General features: G+C 43.3%; 2 protein-coding genes across 2 annotated transcripts; one reads left to right on the top strand and one right to left on the bottom strand.

Moving 5' to 3' along the window:
* Nucleotides 1-1,048: 1,048 nt before the first annotated feature.
* Nucleotides 1,049-4,377, top strand: PSMA7 (proteasome (prosome, macropain) subunit, alpha type, 7; the record flags this gene model as incomplete). Its single annotated transcript, XM_009695178.1, has 5 exons — nt 1,049-1,191; nt 2,534-2,656; nt 3,105-3,224; nt 3,813-3,875; nt 4,135-4,377. Coding segments are annotated over 5 exons (542 nt in total), but the record flags the coding sequence as incomplete, so codon positions are not given.
* Nucleotides 4,378-8,452: 4,075 nt separating this feature from the next.
* LSM14B (LSM14B, SCD6 homolog B (S. cerevisiae)) lies at nt 8,453-18,842 on the bottom strand. Its single transcript, XM_009695167.1, has 9 exons — nt 18,638-18,842; nt 14,439-14,620; nt 13,940-14,075; nt 13,349-13,465; nt 11,412-11,570; nt 11,195-11,260; nt 9,991-10,152; nt 9,657-9,810; nt 8,453-8,618 (listed from the first exon to the last, which is right to left on the bottom strand). Exons 1-9 carry the CDS (start codon nt 18,840-18,842, stop codon nt 8,453-8,455), a joined length of 1,347 nt encoding a protein of 448 aa, XP_009693469.1.
* Nucleotides 18,843-18,929: the final 87 nt, after the last annotated feature.

Below are 18,929 nucleotides of genomic sequence, written 5' to 3'. Positions count from 1 at the left end.
TGTATTTAAAATATTTAAATTTTTAGATATTATATGTAAAATATGTATTACTAATACATGTTACAGGATCTATAAAAGACATTCGTCAGTTACAGGGATGTTTTCCCACATGCATCAAGCCAAAAAAGCTAAATTTTGCAGTCTTGCATAAAACAAAGAAAAATCTCCTCTCTTCTAGTTCAGAAGACTCCTCCTGAATAAATGGCTCTGGATTTGAAGCATAAGTATCTTAGTTCCACATTCTTCCTCTTCCAAATGCCTTAATTTCCATTGTTCAAAGCTTAAACAGGAGGCATGAAAGTTTAAAAAAAACAATGTAAATGGAGAGAACGTGTATTTCAGAAGGTTTCTCCTCTCTTCAAGTAGTTTAGAATCTTTGTGTCGGTGTTAGTAATGCTTTAAAGGGAGATCTGATTTAACCAGCAAAACTAATGGGTTTTAGATTTAGTGTGCAGGAGTGATAGGCTCAGCTACTTCTGCTGCCTTAGCGAGGGGTTGTGATACGTGCAGGTGCGTTCACAAGCTTGGAAAAAAGCTATCTAATAGAAACAAGGCTGTAAATTGAAAATGGCGTCATTAGCTAAAAAGCAAAATAACAAATAAATTTCTTTTTAATATTTTTTCAAAAGGTCATAGTCATTTTTGTCAACTAACATCATGCTGCTGTAACCTCATCAACTAGACAAGATTTGCTGTGTGGATAAAGCTGGCTTATAGTTAGGGGGACTGCATAAGAAATAAAACCAATGTGTGTGAGAACTGAGATTGCTTTGGTAATTTGCTGTTAGGTGGAATGCTGTAGGTCTGTCAGTAATATTTCGATTACCTGGTTTGGAATTGCAGGTGTTATCTAACTCACAAACATGAAAGCTTATTTTGGTACATTAGCTTCTTTCTGTTGCCTTAAAAATGCTATTCTTGCTCAGCAAACCTCAGAAAGTGTGATCTCTCATTGCTTTTTTCATTGCAGTTGACGCTGACCTTGTGAGCCTTTTGGGGCAAGACTAGTTGCTTTATTTGTGCGCACAGTATGAAGCATGAATCTGAGAATACACTGTCATTTCAGGGCTGACGGCTGATGCCAGAATAGTTATAAATAGAGCTCGTGTGGAGTGTCAGAGCCACAGACTTACAGTGGAGGATCCTGTCACTGTGGAGTACATCACACGTTACATTGCTAGTCTGAAACAGGTATGTTGGACTGCACAGAGATGCTTAAAAATATGTCCTGACAAACAGCACTTCAGACTAAGTATGTAAAATGTCTGTCCTGGCCTTGTTCTACTTGGCTGGTAAAAATCAGCGTAACCAAACACATTGCGGCTGTTTATTGGAAATAGGGATGTAGTAATAGAAAAGGAGGGTTGATTACTGATTGTTTTTTTTCTTTTTCCCCCACTATGAAGAAATTGATCAGTACTTGTATGGACTGCATAACTACACTTGTGGTATCATCAGTCTGCTCATCTAGAGCTCTAACTTGCTCTCACAGCAGTGGTGCTGTGTTGTTGTCAAAATGTCTTCGTGGCTCCTTTTTGTTTTTCCTCCTGCTAAGCCGTTGCAGGGAGGGGTAAGAGGAGAGAAAATCCAGTGCAGTACTGAGTATGTTTTATGTTTGATATTCATGAATTTAAACTGAATTACAACATCGAAATATGCCTAACTGCGTTCTGTGATAAAATGATTTCCAGTGTATTAAACTGATTTTCAGCAACTAGCGGGGATTAGAAAAAGTCTAATTTACTTATGCACAGACATGTGTTAGTGTAGTGATGATGATAATAGGGTAATTCTTGTAATAATCACTAGCCTGCCAGAGCAGAATACCACTTTCCAAAGTTTCACCTTGTTCCTTTACAGTAATCTCACATTTGTGTCTTTCGTTTTGGCACATTCACAATTTCTCCAAAGCTGTTACAAACCATAAATCTCGCACAGTATTCTTTTTTTTCCTGCTGTGATTATGCTCCTGGTGTCGGACCTCCTTCTCCTTAGGGGCTTCTGGTGTGGCAATGGCTCTGCTAACCCAGTGTCAGCAGGTGGGCTGTAACGCGGGCTTTGCTGCAGCCTGCTTACCACCACAGAGGGTGCCGAGCTTTCTGATGGAATTGTTGTGAATCATTGGTGAAAACTGACTCTGTGTTCAGGTGTCATCCTCTTTTTTTCTTTTTTTTTTTGGCTTCCTAAGCACACTTGTCAAAGCAGAGCGTTACACGTGGGCTCGCAGACTTAGCTCTGTCTGCCTCTCGGCGCTGCCCAGCAGCCAAGGGAGATTCTTCCTGAGAGCTGTAACCACACAGCAGACTTCAGCGGGTGTTAGGAACAGGGCTTGAGCAACAACCACCTCTTACTTGCCTTGCTTCGGGTCTTCTGTCAGATAAGGAATCCTAACTTTAACAGGTAGATTAGTAAGAGAGCCCGCTAAAAATATTTCTGGTGGCTCTTCTGGTTGTAACTTTTACAGTGTCTGCTTTCCACTCTAAAAGTGTTTTTAGAACTGCTTCTGAAATAAGTGTCTCTTCTTTCTGATCAGAGATACACACAAAGCAACGGTCGCAGACCTTTTGGTATCTCTGCTCTTATTGTGGGATTTGACTTTGATGGAACCCCGCGGCTGTACCAAACTGATCCCTCTGGTACATACCATGCTTGGAAGGTGAGTTGATTCTGTCTCTTGTGGAGATGTAATGAAATATTTGTGAGTTAATGTCTCCTTTAAAGAGGGACTGGTGTAGAAAGGAGATCTCACTGGCCAGATGCTGCTGGCTCACAGCTGCAAAAATCCTTAATGATCAAATTTACCGAGAATGGCAGTCTGCAGTTCAGCCTTACTTGGGAAATCTTGTCCTGTTTTCAAAAGAACCAAAAAACAACAAAACCAAACAACCACCAAAAAAACCCAAACCAACCCCACCACCTGTGCTGAACAACTGTCTTTTTTTGTGTGATGTGGGAAGTAACATGTTCAGTCTCCTTAAAAATACATGGTGATCACAACATGGTTTCAGATTGCATAATCATACAACTTGTATGTCTTGCTTATTCTGTAAATGAAGTCTTTCCTAAACGTCCATTGATTGTCTTCTTCCCCTCAATGATTCCAGGCTAATGCCATTGGCAGAGGAGCGAAATCTGTGCGTGAATTCCTGGAGAAAAACTATACTGATGAAGCCATTGAAACGGATGATCTGACCATTAAGCTTGTCATCAAGGCTCTTCTTGAGGTGAGTCTGTTTCAGATCCCTTGTGTGACTTTTCACTCTGTGTCCGGATTAACTTCTGAAATGGGAATAGGTGAAAATCTTCGTGCATGACGCAGGGAAGTACTTTAAAAGGGTCTGTGAAAACTGTTCGTTGTAGGCCACGGGCTTGGGATTAAATGCAAGGTTCGGAATATTTCAGGTAACAATTTCTGCAGTTACTTACTAGCTAGTTACTTACTAGCTAGTTACTTACTAGCAGTTCTCTGGGGAGGAAAACAGACTTCAGTTCCGGCTGTTAAAACAAATGCACCGAAGATGTGCTAAACCATATGCAGAATATTTTACTTCTGTATTGATGTTTAAGATACAGAAAATACCAAAGTCAGATGGTGGGAATGAGATGTTCTTCACCAGCCGTGGAGGGCATTGATGCCACAACGAAGACCCTTATTTTTTGAGAGTTACACTGCTACTGGAGTTGAGAGCTTAGAGCTCACGAGCGAAATACTCCCCATCTGTATCCCTTCTGCTTCCAAGAAGACCTGAAAGGGGTTTGTTAGAATTAATTACTGAACACGCTGCTAATAGCTGCACCTAACTCTTGTTAAGGTTGTGCAGTCTGGTGGGAAGAACATTGAGCTGGCGGTCATGAGGCGAGAACAGCCGCTGAAGGTAAGGTCTTTGTTTTGCTTTTCTCCCTTTGTAGCCTGTTTCTCTGGTACTGTCCTTGGTGAGCTGCGGTAACTTCCAGCCCTTAATCTCACGTTCTGCACTGGCAAATACTTCTGTTTATTGTTAGTGGCCAAGGAATGTTGTTGTGTCTGCTGGATGAACACCAGTTAACTTCTTTCCATGTCAGAACTCGAATTGCTTAAATAAAAGGCTCTAAGTTCTATTAGTATCTTGAGGGTCACCTGTGTTTCTGTTTTAGATCCTAAACCCTGAAGAAATTGAGAAGTATGTTGCTGAAATTGAAAAAGAAAAGGAAGAAAATGAAAAGAAGAAACAGAAGAAAACCTCATGATGAATGAAATTCAGCTGCTTAGCTGCTGCTTTTTAATTCAAGTGATGGGTTATTCTGTATAAACACCATGTAGGCATTCCACTTACTCATACTGTGCCCCTCTTGAGACCTACAATAAACATACTGATTTTTTTTTTAAAGCTGTTATTTTAAAAAAATCTGTCTGTTCCTTGGATTTTAATTACCTCAGATTATTTGGTTGGTTACAAAACAGCAGGAGTGACCCATTAAAGGACAAAGAATTTGTTTGCATTTTTTTCCTGGGACACTTCACTTTGTTTAATGATTGTTTTCCATGGTCTCAGTTGTTGGCTTCTCATTTTTTATTTTTTTTTTTTAAGTAGCTGTCTGAAGGGTTGTGTTATGGCCTCAACAGAACATCGCTAATCCAGAATTATGCTTTTTCTTCCCTAACTAGCATCGTCAGACTGAAATGGCTAGGGGCTGGATGGAAACCTTGTGGCAGCAGGCAGGAGGTTTGCCTCTGAAGGCCGGGACAGGGGCGTTGGGGTGGTGTTTTGGGAGCTCAGCACGAGAGCTGAGGGTTGCAGGTATGTCATCACAGCAGCGGTGCATGATTCATCTGGTTCAGAATAACGTGGTGCTGTTGTGATTGCCCACTAGGGGATTTATAGACCAGAAGCTTCCTAATGCCAAAATAACCACAACAAACGTTCCCTACAACACAGTTAAACCATAAAGCTCTACTCCCCTTTCTCCTTTTCTGTTTACCCTCACGCTGTTTCCTCTGTCCTGGTTTCTGGTCGAGCCTGTTTGCTGTTCCCAGTCCCGGCACTTGTGTGAGCCGGTTCCCTCTCCCCTTCACCAGTGGGAGATTGCTCCCTTGCTGTATGGGATGCAGAGACCGGCACCTGTGCTGCTGTGCACCAACTTCACATTGCTCTTGCGGGGCAGGATTCGCTCCGTGCCATCTACTCGCTGCAGACATTCTACATGTATAATGTAATAAACTTAGAAATATATAAATTTGAAGGTGTCAGGTGACAACTGTTTACTCAAATGCTTTAAAACTAGCCCAAAGGAGCTGTGAGCAGGAACAAGGAATTTTATTTCAGACAGGTATTTGCAGTGTGGCACCACCACTATCCAGTTCTGGCCCCTGAAAAGCCCTTCCCAGCTGATCCACCTGCGGTCACCATCTCTGTGCTGCAAGAACGCCGATGGGGACAGTTCTCTGCAGCCTGCGCTCTTGGGCCCTCTGCGACACGGAGGCAGCAGAAACCGTCAGGGGTGGGAGCCGATGTCCTGCTCTGGCCGAGGCACAGCCCCAGGCTGCTCTGAAAGGGGACGGGTACAAAATGGCACAGGCCTCCTGCCCCTCATGCTGCACTGGGGCAAATAGGGCTGATACCAGCCCCCTGAGCCCCATGTTAAAAATCGTATTTCTTTTGTTCCTGGGGCCTTGTTTCAACACAAGCCTTAAGCACAATAAAGGGCTTTGTCCCTTTTATGCGCTGAAGGGCATCGTCTTACTCCCAGCTGTCAGGGAAGTTGGTCGCTGCACCAGTTGTGTGCAATGGTTTCTTTTCCCATTTCAGAGAAGCCTCAGGCCTCTCCCACACCTGACCTCTTGCCCCCAAGGCTCAGCACCTGCTTGCAATAGTAACAGAGACCCCTTTAGGATAAAAGTTTCCCTATTTACAGCCACCAAAGGGGCGGAACTGAAACAGTCCTTGAAAGCAGCTCTGCAGTCTCCTACTGACAGCCAACACGTGGTTTTACAGGTATAAAGGAAGACTCGGCTGGCAGCAGGCACAGCAAGGACTGAAAGCATCCCAGTACCCCGCAAGGGGCAGCTCCTGCCCGCCGGGTCCCTAGGAAGCTGCTCAGCGGTGGGCTGGACTGCGCCAGCTCCCAGCTGCAGGAACCTCACGTGCTCCCTGGCTTCTCGCACCGTAAATGCTGCGAAGCAGCGTGGGCCGAGCATCGCACAGGGCTCAAGGACAGGAAAGCTGCAGTGCTGCTGCTCTGGGAAGCGTTAGACCACATCAGCTGGAGGAAGTGAGTCACTGGAATACTGCATCCCTTCATTTATCAGTCCTCAGACTGGAATGCTGAAGTTACAAAAGCTGTGTTTGGTTCCCTGCACGAGTCACCACCATCCTTCCCTCACGTTGGGAATCTTCCACCTGGAAGCCAACTGCGCTGCAGCAGAGCCCCAGGGCCAACAGGAACAAGCGTTCTGGCGGTGAAGGGCCAGCTCGTTAGGCTGATTGCTCCAGGGGAGAGCCGGGACAGAGGAAGCCTGGGTACCAGGGAGAGGGGGCCAGTGCCAGATCAGGGTGTTTAAGCCCTTTTCCAACACGTGTAACACTGTGCAGGCCTGCCAGAACTCCGCAGCGCCGTTTTCTCCGAGTTAGATTCGAGCCCTGCTAGGACAGGCACCTGACAAGTTGTATGGACTGATGTTACCGAGCTACGTACAGAACAAAGTAGGAGGGAAACATTAAACATTTACATGTTTATTATAATTACAATTTACCTTACTCCAAAGAGCATCCCCACTGCTATGTTCTAATTCTTAGCAATAAAGTCCTACAAAAATAAATCCAAGCTTTTACAGTAACCTAGGTCAATGCTTAACTAAAAAATTCTAGCTACGTAAGGGGTTCAGTCATCAAGGTGCTTTTTCGACTAAATTCCCTACCAACCAAAAAAGGGACACATGCCTATAGCAGTTTAACCCACTTACTCATGCAAACAAATGTAATCCCTCCCTCCCAGCCCCTCTCCCCACATACAGATTTTTAAAAACAAAAGAAAACCAACTAAACTATTTACAGTATGGGGGGTATAGAGGAAACAAATTAAACATGCCCATCTGTCAACGCTTCATTATATGGACTCCCATCCCTAGTTTAATGAAAACATTCCATAGTGTTCCACCACAGCCTACTAGTGTACAGAGAACTGTTTGCGTTTGGTACTACCCGTGAGCAAGGTACAAACCGAGGCAAGCAGTCAGAGCTTCAGATCTCCTCCCCAGACAGTCAACGACTGCCAAAAACTCTTTACTCTGACAGCACACGAGCTGAGACACTTGCCGCTCCTGTCCTGCCGAGGACACTGCACACTGTCCCCCGACACTGCCCTGACCCAGTAAGCAGCTCCAAGCCTCTGAGGACCACTCAGCACCCTTCAGCTCGAGGGAGAGTCACAGTTCTGTGTAAACCTGCGGTACCTCTGCGTTAGTACCAGCCGACAAACAGTTGTACAGTCATTTACACTACTACATGATCAACAATCCAGTATTCCCAAGGGACAATATACACAACTCTTCAGCACCAGGAATCCATTCTTCCAGATACCAAGTGCTACTTCACACCTGCTGCCGAGAACAGTGAGACCAGCAGCACCGAAGAATCCATTTGGTTACTCAGAACAAACAAATTATAGCTGGTTTATTTCAAGTGAGCTTTGGTTCCATGTTAAAATAGCATGATTTATCTTCTTCAGGGTTCAGAAAAGGAGTCTGACTTTAAACTTAAGACTACAGCAGCCTGAGAGACCCAGAAAGAAGAACGATGTAAGTTAGTCCGCACTAAAAAAAAACAGAACAAAACAAACTGAACACAAAACAAACCACAAACAAAAAAGACACCCTGAAGAAGGTACCCCTGAACGCATTCCCTCTTCCAAAGAATATTCCAGCTGACAGTTGCTGGTCCAAAATAAGTCCAGAATATAAGCAGTAGTACATGAAGTTCTGTCACTTGAGCTGAGACAGTAAACGATATGAACCATTTTCCCACATTAGTGCAGCAGTTGGTTGTTTTCTTTCTATATACAGTTTCATCCTCTCAGGAGAGATGTTAGAACCTATTCAGAAAAAAAAAAAGGCAGATTTAGATTTGATATCATGGGGATCTTCTCCCAAGAAAAAGAAAGGCAGCAAAGTTCACACCTACGTATCAACTGAAATGCTTAGCTAGAAAGCCTCAGCTCTAACAAGCAGCTCTTGCTTTGTCAGACAGAAGGCTAGCCCAAGAAATCAACACAACAATCGCCACGTTAAACACCACATTAAAACCACTCACACTTCCTTCTACCACTTAGTATGAATCAGATACAGTAAGGAACAATTCTTCATATATCCACAAGACTGGAGAGCAAAAGAGGTTGCACAGACAGTTCAGGCAAGAAGCAGGAGACAAACCCAGCTCACAGACAGTATTTATTCTTGCTAAAAAACTTGCCTCTGAAGTTACACTCTGCCAGTACCAGCTCTGTGAGTGGTTTGGTTTCGCCTTGCTGCTCCGCTACCCCTTCCACCTCTAAATCCACCACGAAAGCTACGGCCTCGAAGGAACCGTCCAGACACTCCGAATGTCTCTGTATTGAGCTTCCTTTCTTCAGCCCACGTGGTACGCCTAGAACTGAACAAGACTGCATTCAGATTTAATATAAACATTAAACAGCCATCAACTCATTTAGCTAGCAAGCTTCAAGCACCCTATTTTGTTGAACTAAACTGCAACAAGAACCAGCTGCAGCGTACACATGCTCACTAACTCAATTCCTCTGCTAAGCATGGATTTGAAAGCAACAGCTCTTGGCTTTTGTAAGCTACTTTCATACTGGAAAACTAAAGATGGGCCTAGAAAAGGGTTGAACATGGTCTTACTAGCGTTTCAAACCCTGTCTTGTTTTCTTGGAAACTACAAACTCTTGGATGCAGCGAAGCCTCTCCAGAAACCCAGGAAGCCCTGCCACAACCGAGGTGCAGCAGACTGCTACTGAGGTAGCTCCACAGCACCGGCATGTTTCTTCCTTAGCAGAGCCTGCCTAGCCCTGAACACCTCGCAGCGAGCACTTGGAGGGAAGCTTTGCTAAAGGGAAGCAGAAACATTACCAAGGGAATTTCACATACTGCCACTAAAGGGATGTCTGACTTCACCAGGCAGTTGATAACATCAGCATCAGCAGCAAAAGATGAGGCTTTCTTTTAATATTCCCAACATTTAACTTAATGCATTTCCACAGACAGACCTGACCTCCTCTCTGCATAAACTCCAGGCTTAGCTTGCTCCTGTCTGCAAGTGGCACCATCTTCAGCACAGCATGACCCTGATGCCTCCTCCCGCAAACGAGATAAGAAATATGTTTAAAATCAATGGGTTCAAAGTCAGTACTGGGAAACAGAACTGGAAATTCCTGTATCATAGTTTAGGCAAGCGTATCAGTATCAGTTGAAATCCTCACTTTTTGTTTGATCCCACTGCATGAAACTTGGCCAGTATTGCTCATGAGCCATCAAATGCAGGGCAATACTCCCTCCTAAAGACTGCTTTGCTGACTTTCTTGCATTCTAAGATTTTAAAAGAATTAAACCATTTGACATATATTATGTCTAGAATTCTATGCCTAAAATCGCATTAAAGAAAGGCAAGCTTTTAGAAAATACTCACCTAGATTTCAGTTCTGAAGAAATGTTGTCAAAGAAAGACTTGGATTTATCGTAATAGCAGTTGGGTCCCAGAAGGTCCTCCTCTGCACTGCCGTCATTGTTTTGAGTTGCCACTCCAGGGTCCCCTTTTTCTTCCCCCGTCTCTGCTTTGTCATCTGAAGATAATAAAAGTGTATTACACTTCCTTGATGCACACTGAAGAGCCATCTGTTCTCTTGATCCCTCAAACAGGATTTGAGATGCTGCCACATGTAATCATGCAGTTTCTCAGAACCAGTTTGTCTATGCAGTGTTTACTACTAGCTCAGCAATTCCTATTTAATGAAGTCACAAACCTTTAAAGTTTAGTTTCTTCTTGAATTCTTTATCAAGTTCCTCTCTGTTGAATTGTGCATTTGCACTTTCGAAGTCGAAGTCACCTTCAAACTTTATTGTATTTTCCTTCACAGTAGTTGGTCTGTTTTGTCCTCTAGAACGGTTTCTGGTTCTCCTGTTTCCTGAAAGCAGGAGAGTTTAAACACTTGGTAAGGCACAGGGAGGTTAAATGACTTGCTCAAGACCAGAGGAAACCCCGGTTAGAACTCAGGCGTTTCTGGCTTCCAGTCCTGTGGTTAGGCCACACCTCTTTGAAAGCAACTTCTGAACTTGGCTGTAGAAGACATATTACAGCAACACTTTAACTTTCTGTAAAGCATTCCTGGATGTCAGTCTTACCGTTAAGACAGAGTATATCCAACTTTCCATCCAGCGTGAGGATAGGAAATCAGAACAAGTACTACATGAAGAAAAGCTAAGGGAAGCAGAGAAAACTATCTTTCCTGTCTGCTACTCATCTACCAGCATGGTACTGTAATTAGGCTACAAATCTGTCATGATGGCAAAGAGGAGCAGGTCACTGGTTTCAGAAAATCCACCCAAGACTCACCTACCCACAAAGGCAGCTTGTACTTCGAATAGTTTTTTGTTTCCAACTGAGACGCTATCAACTCCTTTTTGGAAAAGCTATAACCCCTTCTACAGCATTGCCCTCTGGCAAATTAATTTGAAGACCTTAGAATCTGAAGTTTTGTTTCCTGCCTTTTCTCATTTTGCTTGGGCAGAAATATCTGTTTGACTTTAATTTCATTTTCTTTTGACCTGTGCTTAAACCACTGTCTTGAAATAAGAACTCTGCTCTGTGGAAGTAAAGGCTCCATAGTTCCTCTCAGTTATAAAAGCTCTGGAAATTCTTAAACAGGCTGCCTTTCCCAGCAAAAATACTTCAGGTTTCAGAGAAATCTAGTTGCTGCTGCCAACTCATAGCATCAATTTTTATAATGTATATTCAAGTTTTCTAGGAAAGACACTAGATTTCTGTCCCTGGAATGTTCTGAACTTCTATGACTCCAGAACCTATTTTGTTAGAGAAGCATATCTGGATGCCCAAAGCCTTATCAAGCTTTATTTTGCTCTCAATCTTCTGTCCAATCATCCTTCACTGAAGTTAACAATATTTGCCTTTATAGGCCAACGCAACTGTTCAGTGTCAGGTCAACCTACCTGATCTTCTCCTTTGAGGTCTCCTGTTTTCATCATTCACCTGTCCTTGGGTTTGCACAGGTGCTGCTTGAACTGTATCGACTGAACAAGAAGGATAAACTTAATAAAGGAGCACAAGAACAAAACCAGAACAGTTTAGTCTTGCTATGCACTTTTGAAGGATGCTTCAAAACAGCACTTTAAAGATGACGCCGTCCATACATACCATTTGTCTTACTGTTGCCCTGTGGAACCTGCCGTCCATTGCGCTGAACCCCTGGAGTTACTTTCACGGGGGGTGGCTTTTGTGAATTCATGTTGTCAACTGGGCCAGTCTGAACAGCCTGCTCTACCATGGGGCTTTTGCGGACAGGGTGAACAGAAGGAAAGCCGGCACCTGCAAAAAATCCCAATGACCAAGCGCCTCTCAGAAAATGTGCCAACGCTATTCAAACCCTACCCGCTTCTATGGAGAAACAGTTTTTGTCAAGAATTACTCAAAGCCTTGAGTGTTTATTGTTACACACTATGTTTAAGTGGCAAATGCACTAGGTAAGGCACTACTGCCATACAAGCTGTGGCTCTCAAATCCAGAGCCTTACAATCAGGAAATCTATCCATTTATTTCTTAAACCAAGTTAGACACACATCAGATAAGCAAGCCAGGTCAGTCTCTTAGACAGTTTATACTAAAATCCAATTTCTACGTGTATCCTTGGTTATGTAGGATTTTACTTTACACAACACTTCGAAACTGCTCAAGAAAGCTTCCCCACTTTGTCAAAAGAGTTCCGCAGCAAAAGCTTAACCACCTCAACTATATCCCGTTCTCTAAGCCGCTTTTAGAAGTCCTTCAACTTCATTGCTTATTGTTAGCTTTCAGACAAAGAAAACCTGAAACCAGACCAGGATCTCAAAGTTACCCTTTTAAATTCCTTCTTGGTCAAGGCCAAAGTGTTACCAAGACTTCTGTTGCTCTTCCATCCAGGCTTATTTATTCACACTACAAAACATGTAAATACTTTTCATGGTTTGGTATACCTTACACCAATTATATTAAAAAGTGACAGTCTTCAGTACTCAGAAGAAACACTGCATTCTAGATTTAATTAGAAGTTTTGGAGTACTACAGGTTTATGTAGCTATGCATAAGAACTGCTTGGAAGCAAACTTTAACCAAATATACTTAAAGAGCAAGAAAAGTGAAAAGCTGAAGAGTACACACAGACCAAGCCACTGACATTTCTGGGTCACTCAAGTCCACATGAGATACACCCAGTAGCTAACATCATGCAGGCTCCCAGTTAATGTACACCTGGAAAACTTGCAAGGAAGACAGACATATCCTAAAAATTATTCAGTAGGACAAAGCTGCTGTGCAAGTTTAACATGAGAGAGTTTCAAAGCTTAGCCAGAATGTTGAGAAAGTATATACAGATAGATGGCCAAAACCAGGAAGTAAGTAAAAACAGTTTCATGCCAACACAAGCATACATGCTTAAGTTTAAAAACAGATGAAACTAATTACCATGTTTAAATGCAGGCTGCACCTGGTGTCTCTGCTCTGAGGATGGTCAGTCTAGTATCTCTACTCAACCTCCTTTAAAAGTTTTTACACATAGAAGCAAGCACCCAAAACTATGTTATCTCAGCTTACCACAACTCAGAAATCGCTCACCGTTAGTCATGCTTTACTAATTGGGAGTCTTGACAAGGTACAACGCCCCATCATGCATGGAATCTATCCTGATGTTTCCTCAATTACAGCAATACTCCTAAATTTTCTATTAAGTCTCTAACAGCAAGGCCACCCACAAATCAAGCAGTGTGCTTGTCTTTCCAGGAAAGGCTAAATTCCTTGCCCAGTCCCTAAGGTGACACATGTTCCTGGATAGGATGCAGCACATTAATATCCCTAAACCTCAGCCCTCTCCTGATACTTACACGAGAGGATCCACTGTCCTGTACTTTTTCCTTCTCCTGTCTCTCTAATTGATACTTCTGGGACAGGAGGAATACTTCATCTAATGAAAGGCAAAAATAGCTGAGAACAAACTAGTTCTACTAGCATTACCCATATAAGGACTATCATTCTAGGAGGGGTTAACAAGAACAGAGTGTTTGCAAGTGCCATGCAGTTCTTCCAAATATTTGGAGTCCTCAAACTGCTGTTACCCTTGGAAGAGAGCTGATGGGGCTCTGAAGACATGTCAGGCTCTGAAACAGGCTGTGGAGACGGAGAAGAACTAGGGCTGGAAGCAGCTGCTGATGCTGGAGGGCTTACCAATTTCTCTAAAGAGATAGAGGGAAGAAGAGAAAGCAAAGATACATGGATAAGATACAAGGTAGTGAAACATCTGAAGGACTTGGAAAGATATACAAGAATCTCTAGAACAGCATTAGAGCAGCTTATTTACAGTCCTCTCTGGGAATACAAGTCCTTTTTACATGGGATGTATATGTAAGGTATGTTAGGTTAGAAATGAACTGGCCTTAACCGTTAGGTATTCATATTACTTGCAGAAATAAACTTCAGCTATTTAGCTTGTTTCTTTCACATGCATATGTGTGTATGTGTGTGCACGTAAGTGAAATGCAGGCCTCCCTGCAATAAGATCATTGCACAAAGTTGTTAACTACTTATTCACTGCTGGTTGCAGCCTGACACTTGGCAAGGAATTCGGTATTAGTTACTGGTTATTTGGTTTCACAGTAGCTGCATACAAGGACCGTACCTTTATTCTAGCAAGTAAAGTTTTTACTTACCTAAACCTAATGAAGCTGCATACTGCTGGCTAAGTAAAGAGCTGGCAGCAAGCTGGCTGTAAGGTGGCATACCTCTAAACGGGCTGTAAGGCACATGTGGCTGAAAGGATGACGTAGAGGCAGAGCCCAGTGAAGACTGTAACAAGACAAAGTACATTTCCATTTACAGTGTCCAGAAGAAGTCAACTTGCTTTGGCAGTGATTCTCTACTTCATGTACAGCATTACTAAAGCTTAAGTAAATACTGAGAAGGGTTAGTTTACCTTTTTATGATTTTTCTGCATTCTCAGCTATGTAAACTAGCTCTGGCTTTTGTTGACCGAAGTCTTTCATGCTGCTGCTATTTTAAACATTACAATGAAATTCAGGATGCTTCAAAAAATCTGAAGATTCCTGGAGACACCTACTGGCCTTCATTTTTACAAGCTTATACCAAAATCCAGTCCTTCATCGCCAATGTTTTAGCACAGCTTTCTATCAACACTTCAGGCTAACTTACTTGAACAATGGCAGGATCTTGTGGTAGAGTATGTTGAGCTTTTGGAGGTTCACAGACAGTGATGTCTTTGATGTCACTTCCTCGAAAAATAATGTATTCGTAGATTTCTTCTCTCGGAGGAGCAGGTCTGTCTGTGGGCCGGTCTTCAGTACCGAAGGATCGCACTTTAGCATTAAAAAAACCTACTATTAATCCAGTATTACATAAGTTAAGATTTATGCAATTAAAAAAGTACTCTTGTAATACTTGTGAACTGTAACAAAAAAAAGTTACCTCCAGAACCCTGAATCTCCTTATCGCACACATCTGTTCCCTCAAATGCCAACTTTTTCAGAAGCCTGTGTAAACAGTTTTGTTTACATCAAGCTGTGAAGGTAAAGGCCATAGATCAGCTGGCGTGAAGAATCCTACACCAAAACTAAGGACTTCCCCACAGTGCTATACTGCCATATTCCCCTTCCCTCCCCAGCACCTGTCCCGTGTAGGCATTCAGCCCAAGACAACTGCCACTGCAACAGATGACGGGAGACGCCCCTGAAGCAGCAGGGAAAACGTCTCAGAAGGCTTTAGAGCTCAAATCTGCACCTTTGGTTGCAGGCACTTATTATACAGATAGAGGCAAAGTTTTACCTATGACAAGAACTTCCTATTAAAATTCTCTTCCTGCTCCACGCTGCTGGTTTTGCAATTAGTATCCACTGACTACAAAGCAAGGTTTTAGTGATAAATCTAAAACCGCAGTGCCTACAGAGGCTTTACTGAGACCCAGCTATCAGAATACTTCAGAAGGTATTAATGAGTGATGTTAAACATTAGAGTGGAAAAAAGGCTGCAATTGACTGTGTGGCAGCTACCAGGTAGAAGCATAAATTGAGCCATTAAGGAGGAAGAGGTCAGACTCAGACATACTGGATTGTTAGTGCAGGAAAATAGGTAGCATAGTCACAGCAGTGACATACAAAAGCTTGAAATTTCAGCCACAAGTTACAGAAGCTCATCAAGTTTACTTGTCTAGTTGTTTTCTGTCTTCATGAGGCTTTGTCAGTTCAGATAAGCACCAGTACATACTGGTTTGAGGTATGCTCTCTGCCAATAGAAGAATTCTGTATTGGAGTTGCATCAATTTCTTCTAAGAGGTTACCCACAGAAGTACTCAACCTCTCTGCTGGGACACACCACGATTCCTGCAGTCCCTTTACAAATTACATCCTTAACAGACCTTTCACAAGCACCTGCCAGGTCACAGTCTGTGCTGATGTGCCAGTCAGCTGCCACTCTCACTGCACAGCTGGAAAGATATAAGCACAGGCAGCCCTGTCGCATGAATGATAGGAGACAGGGGGGCACCACAGCTGCCCCAGAAAAACAGCAGCAAAAAGTGGATCCACTCAACCCCAGTGTACTATACCGTTACTAGGAGTGTTGACAGTTGTGGACAGGGCTACTCAGCAAGAGTCCTGTTCTGAGAGATGAAAAGCTGTATACAGGTGGTTCCCCCCACCAAGCAGCAGTTAGTGCTGCAAGCAGTCTTCACCTCCGTTCAACATGCAGGTGAGCTCACAAGGAGCAGTACGCTCTGGGTACAGCAGCTCAATGCCAGACTTTGTCCCTATCACACTGATGCTGTTTAGCACCTCAGCTTACACCTAACTGGAAGGGAATCTTAACTGGTACAAGGACAAGCTGTCAGTCACTTTCTTTAAATGATCATCTTCCATTAGTTCCTAGCATATGTAACCTCTCTAAGTTATTCCAGATCTGCAGCTGCTGTTTGATCATATTACAGCTGTAACCTAGTCAACCAGAAGCAGATTATAAACTGAAAGCAATGCTGGTGGCCTCTTAGACATGAACCATACCACTGATATCCCTCCTCAAGACTAGATTATTACAGCACATAGTTCATGGCAAGACATACTAAAGCTATCCAGGGACCACTGCAGAATCCCATGGCTAACTTGGAAAGCACCACGTCTTCTCAGAGCACCAGGATCAGCCTAACAGCTTCTACATAGAGAAACACAGACCTGCAAAGCCCAAAGCTCTCCAGGCAGCCTCTCAGTTGGCTTGTCCCAAGGTTTCTAACTAAAAAGTTGGAAAACGATGTCCTTGTAGACAAAACAGCAACGAGGGCACCTGAAAGAGCTCTAGGAGTTGAGCATGCCTGCCCCTGCATTTGAAGTGTTTAACGGTTTCTGGCAGATCACAAAGCACAGCTCCAAGTTTTTGCAGAGGTCTGAAGGGCTGTCTCCCGAGCAGTTACAGTGACTATTGTTTACAGATGAACAGGAAATCAATGCCACACCATGCTGCAGCTCGTGTTTTACAACGCACTTTGTACTCATGTGTAGGGCTCTGTTGACCTAGACCTCTGAAGGGTCAGGAAGCATCACAAGAGTGACTGGATGTCTGGAAAGCAGAGCTTACGTGGATATTTCTTACTCAAAAGTTCTGTTTCTTCAGACTTCTACAGAAGGGGGAGTAAGTTTCTGGTGTTCACTGCCAACAGGACAGTAATGAGCTCAAACTTCCTTCGCTTGCAATTTAAGTGTAGCATCTAACAAGACAACTTTCTTGCAGTGCTTAATTAAGCACATGGAATCTCCTTATCCAGTGTTTAAGATTGTGCATGTGTTGAGATTTGACAGGAACCAAAACCAGATCAATTGAAGTCATCCCTGCTTCGAGTAAGAGGCTGAATCAGATTCCCTCTTGAGGTTTCTTTCAACACAAATTTTTCTTTATATCACTTGGATGATAAAAGTCAGAGAATAACACTTATATTACATATTGAAGTTGTCTGAGCCTTAAACAGTGGCATCTAAGGCTTAATAATAATTTACTAGCTATCTGCAGAACTTAAACTGCATGTCAGTTATTTATGCTTCTTCTAACCCTTTAGAGATCAAGTGTTTTACACCGCTGCCCCTCTAAGCACAGGGTTCACATTGCTGTCACCAACTTTAACGTTGTTCCTATGTTCATAATTCTGACACTAATTTTGATATCAAGTCTCTAAATTTAAAAAACTCTGAGCTAAAATGAAAAGCAGGGTTTGTACCATAAAGTTTACAGAGTAGCACTTTAAGTGGGAAAAAATGTATTCTCCATCTATTGTAACAACTACTTCTTAGGCATTCTAGTTCATCAAAACTGAATACTAAGAGACCAATAAATACAAGAACTGCCAGAAATCTTATACAGAGCATGTACTTTCTCACACCATAAAACACTTTAATCATATACGCCTTTGAAACACACTACTTAAGCTCTAAAGTAGCAAGTGCTACGTGGAAGCCAGAACTATGTGAGTAACCATTTCTACTTGCTGCTGGGTAAAGGTGAAGACCTCCTTGCACATGGAGTAAAGGAATTGCATCCTTCCTGCAACCTCTCAATTACTTTAAGTGAAACATAAACAGCTCCATTTGTACATTTAAATAAACAGCTATGTCCGTAGGGGGAAAAAAAAAGTGAATTTGTGAAAACTCACGTTTTTAACTTCAGAATACACACTAATAGGTGTCAAGTACTCATGTCCAGCATCACATAAACATCATTATACTGAATAAATACAGCGGCACAGGCTGCCTTGAGGATAGTTGAGAATTAGGCAAGCCAGTGTCTCAGTGCCAGCTGATAGTTTTTCAAAAGAAAAGATGTTTGGTTTGTGGACAATCCTGACAGGTTGCTGAAGGCAATGAAGAAGGTGTGAACTTCCCAGAACAGGGAAGGACAAAACTCAGGGAAACAAAAAGCTGATGCACATTAGCTGAGGTAGCCATGCTGGACATTAAAAGCAGTACAGATACGAAGATCTTCTTTGAGAGACTAAACAAGACAAGACAGGTTTTTCTGAGAGTAAATGCGGGAGTTCCCAGCAAAGGTGACAATTAAATCCAGATGACACCATTTAAATAGAAGATAAAGATCACTATTTCTACAGTGAAACAAGATGCAGAGCCTTGATGAGCAGCCTGCAAGGTAGGACGAGCCAGACCTACCTGCAGACACCCCACAGCGCTCCGTACACGAGCTCTCACCCTCTGCACCCCAGCAGAGTCCGGTTTTTGATCACAAAAGGAACAAAGACACATCAACAGCAACTGTTTTCCCCAGCACTGGCCTGAGGCCCTGCTCGAGCCAAACACTGAGCTACTGCCGGGCATCCACGTACAGACAGGAGAGGGGAACCAAACCATGAACAGTGATGTAGACCATCACCTTTCTGGCTCTGACAATAGCAAGAGGAGCCAGCATTGCTGGCAGCTCTTCTTCCTCTTCAGGGGACTGGTAACTTCCCGTGAAAACCACGGGCTCCTCAGCACGCCGGGCCCTGCCCGCCCCACCGGCTGGAAGCGTCCCTCTGGGGAGGCACGGCAAACCCCCGCCACGGCCCGGCATCGCGGGGCGGCCTCCCAAATGCTGACTCACGGAAAGCCAGCAGCGCCGAAGGCACGGGGCTCCAACCCCACCGCCCCCCAGCTCCCC

This window comes from Cariama cristata, unplaced genomic scaffold (genome assembly GCF_000690535.1).
Source record: "Cariama cristata isolate BGI_N322 unplaced genomic scaffold, ASM69053v1 scaffold40520, whole genome shotgun sequence".
Classification (NCBI taxonomy): domain Eukaryota; kingdom Metazoa; phylum Chordata; class Aves; order Cariamiformes; family Cariamidae; genus Cariama; species Cariama cristata.
Note: the sequence above shows the minus strand (reverse complement) of the source record. Positions and strands in the feature narration are given on the sequence as shown.

What these genes read in the sequence shown, in the direction of transcription:
- LSM14B (XM_009695167.1), bottom strand. Translation starts at nt 18,842, where the DNA reads ATGCCGGGCCGTGGCGGGGGTTTGCCGTGCCTCCCCAGAGGGACGCTT. An exon ending in CCATCAGCTCTCTTCCAAGG is followed by an intron (nt 11,571 to 13,348) that starts GTAACAGCAGTT and finishes GATTTTTTGCAG; the next exon opens with GTGCCGGCTTTCCTTCTGTT. An exon ending in GCAGGTTCCACAGGGCAACA is followed by an intron (nt 11,261 to 11,411) that starts GTAAGACAAATG and finishes ATACAGTTCAAG; the next exon opens with CAGCACCTGTGCAAACCCAA.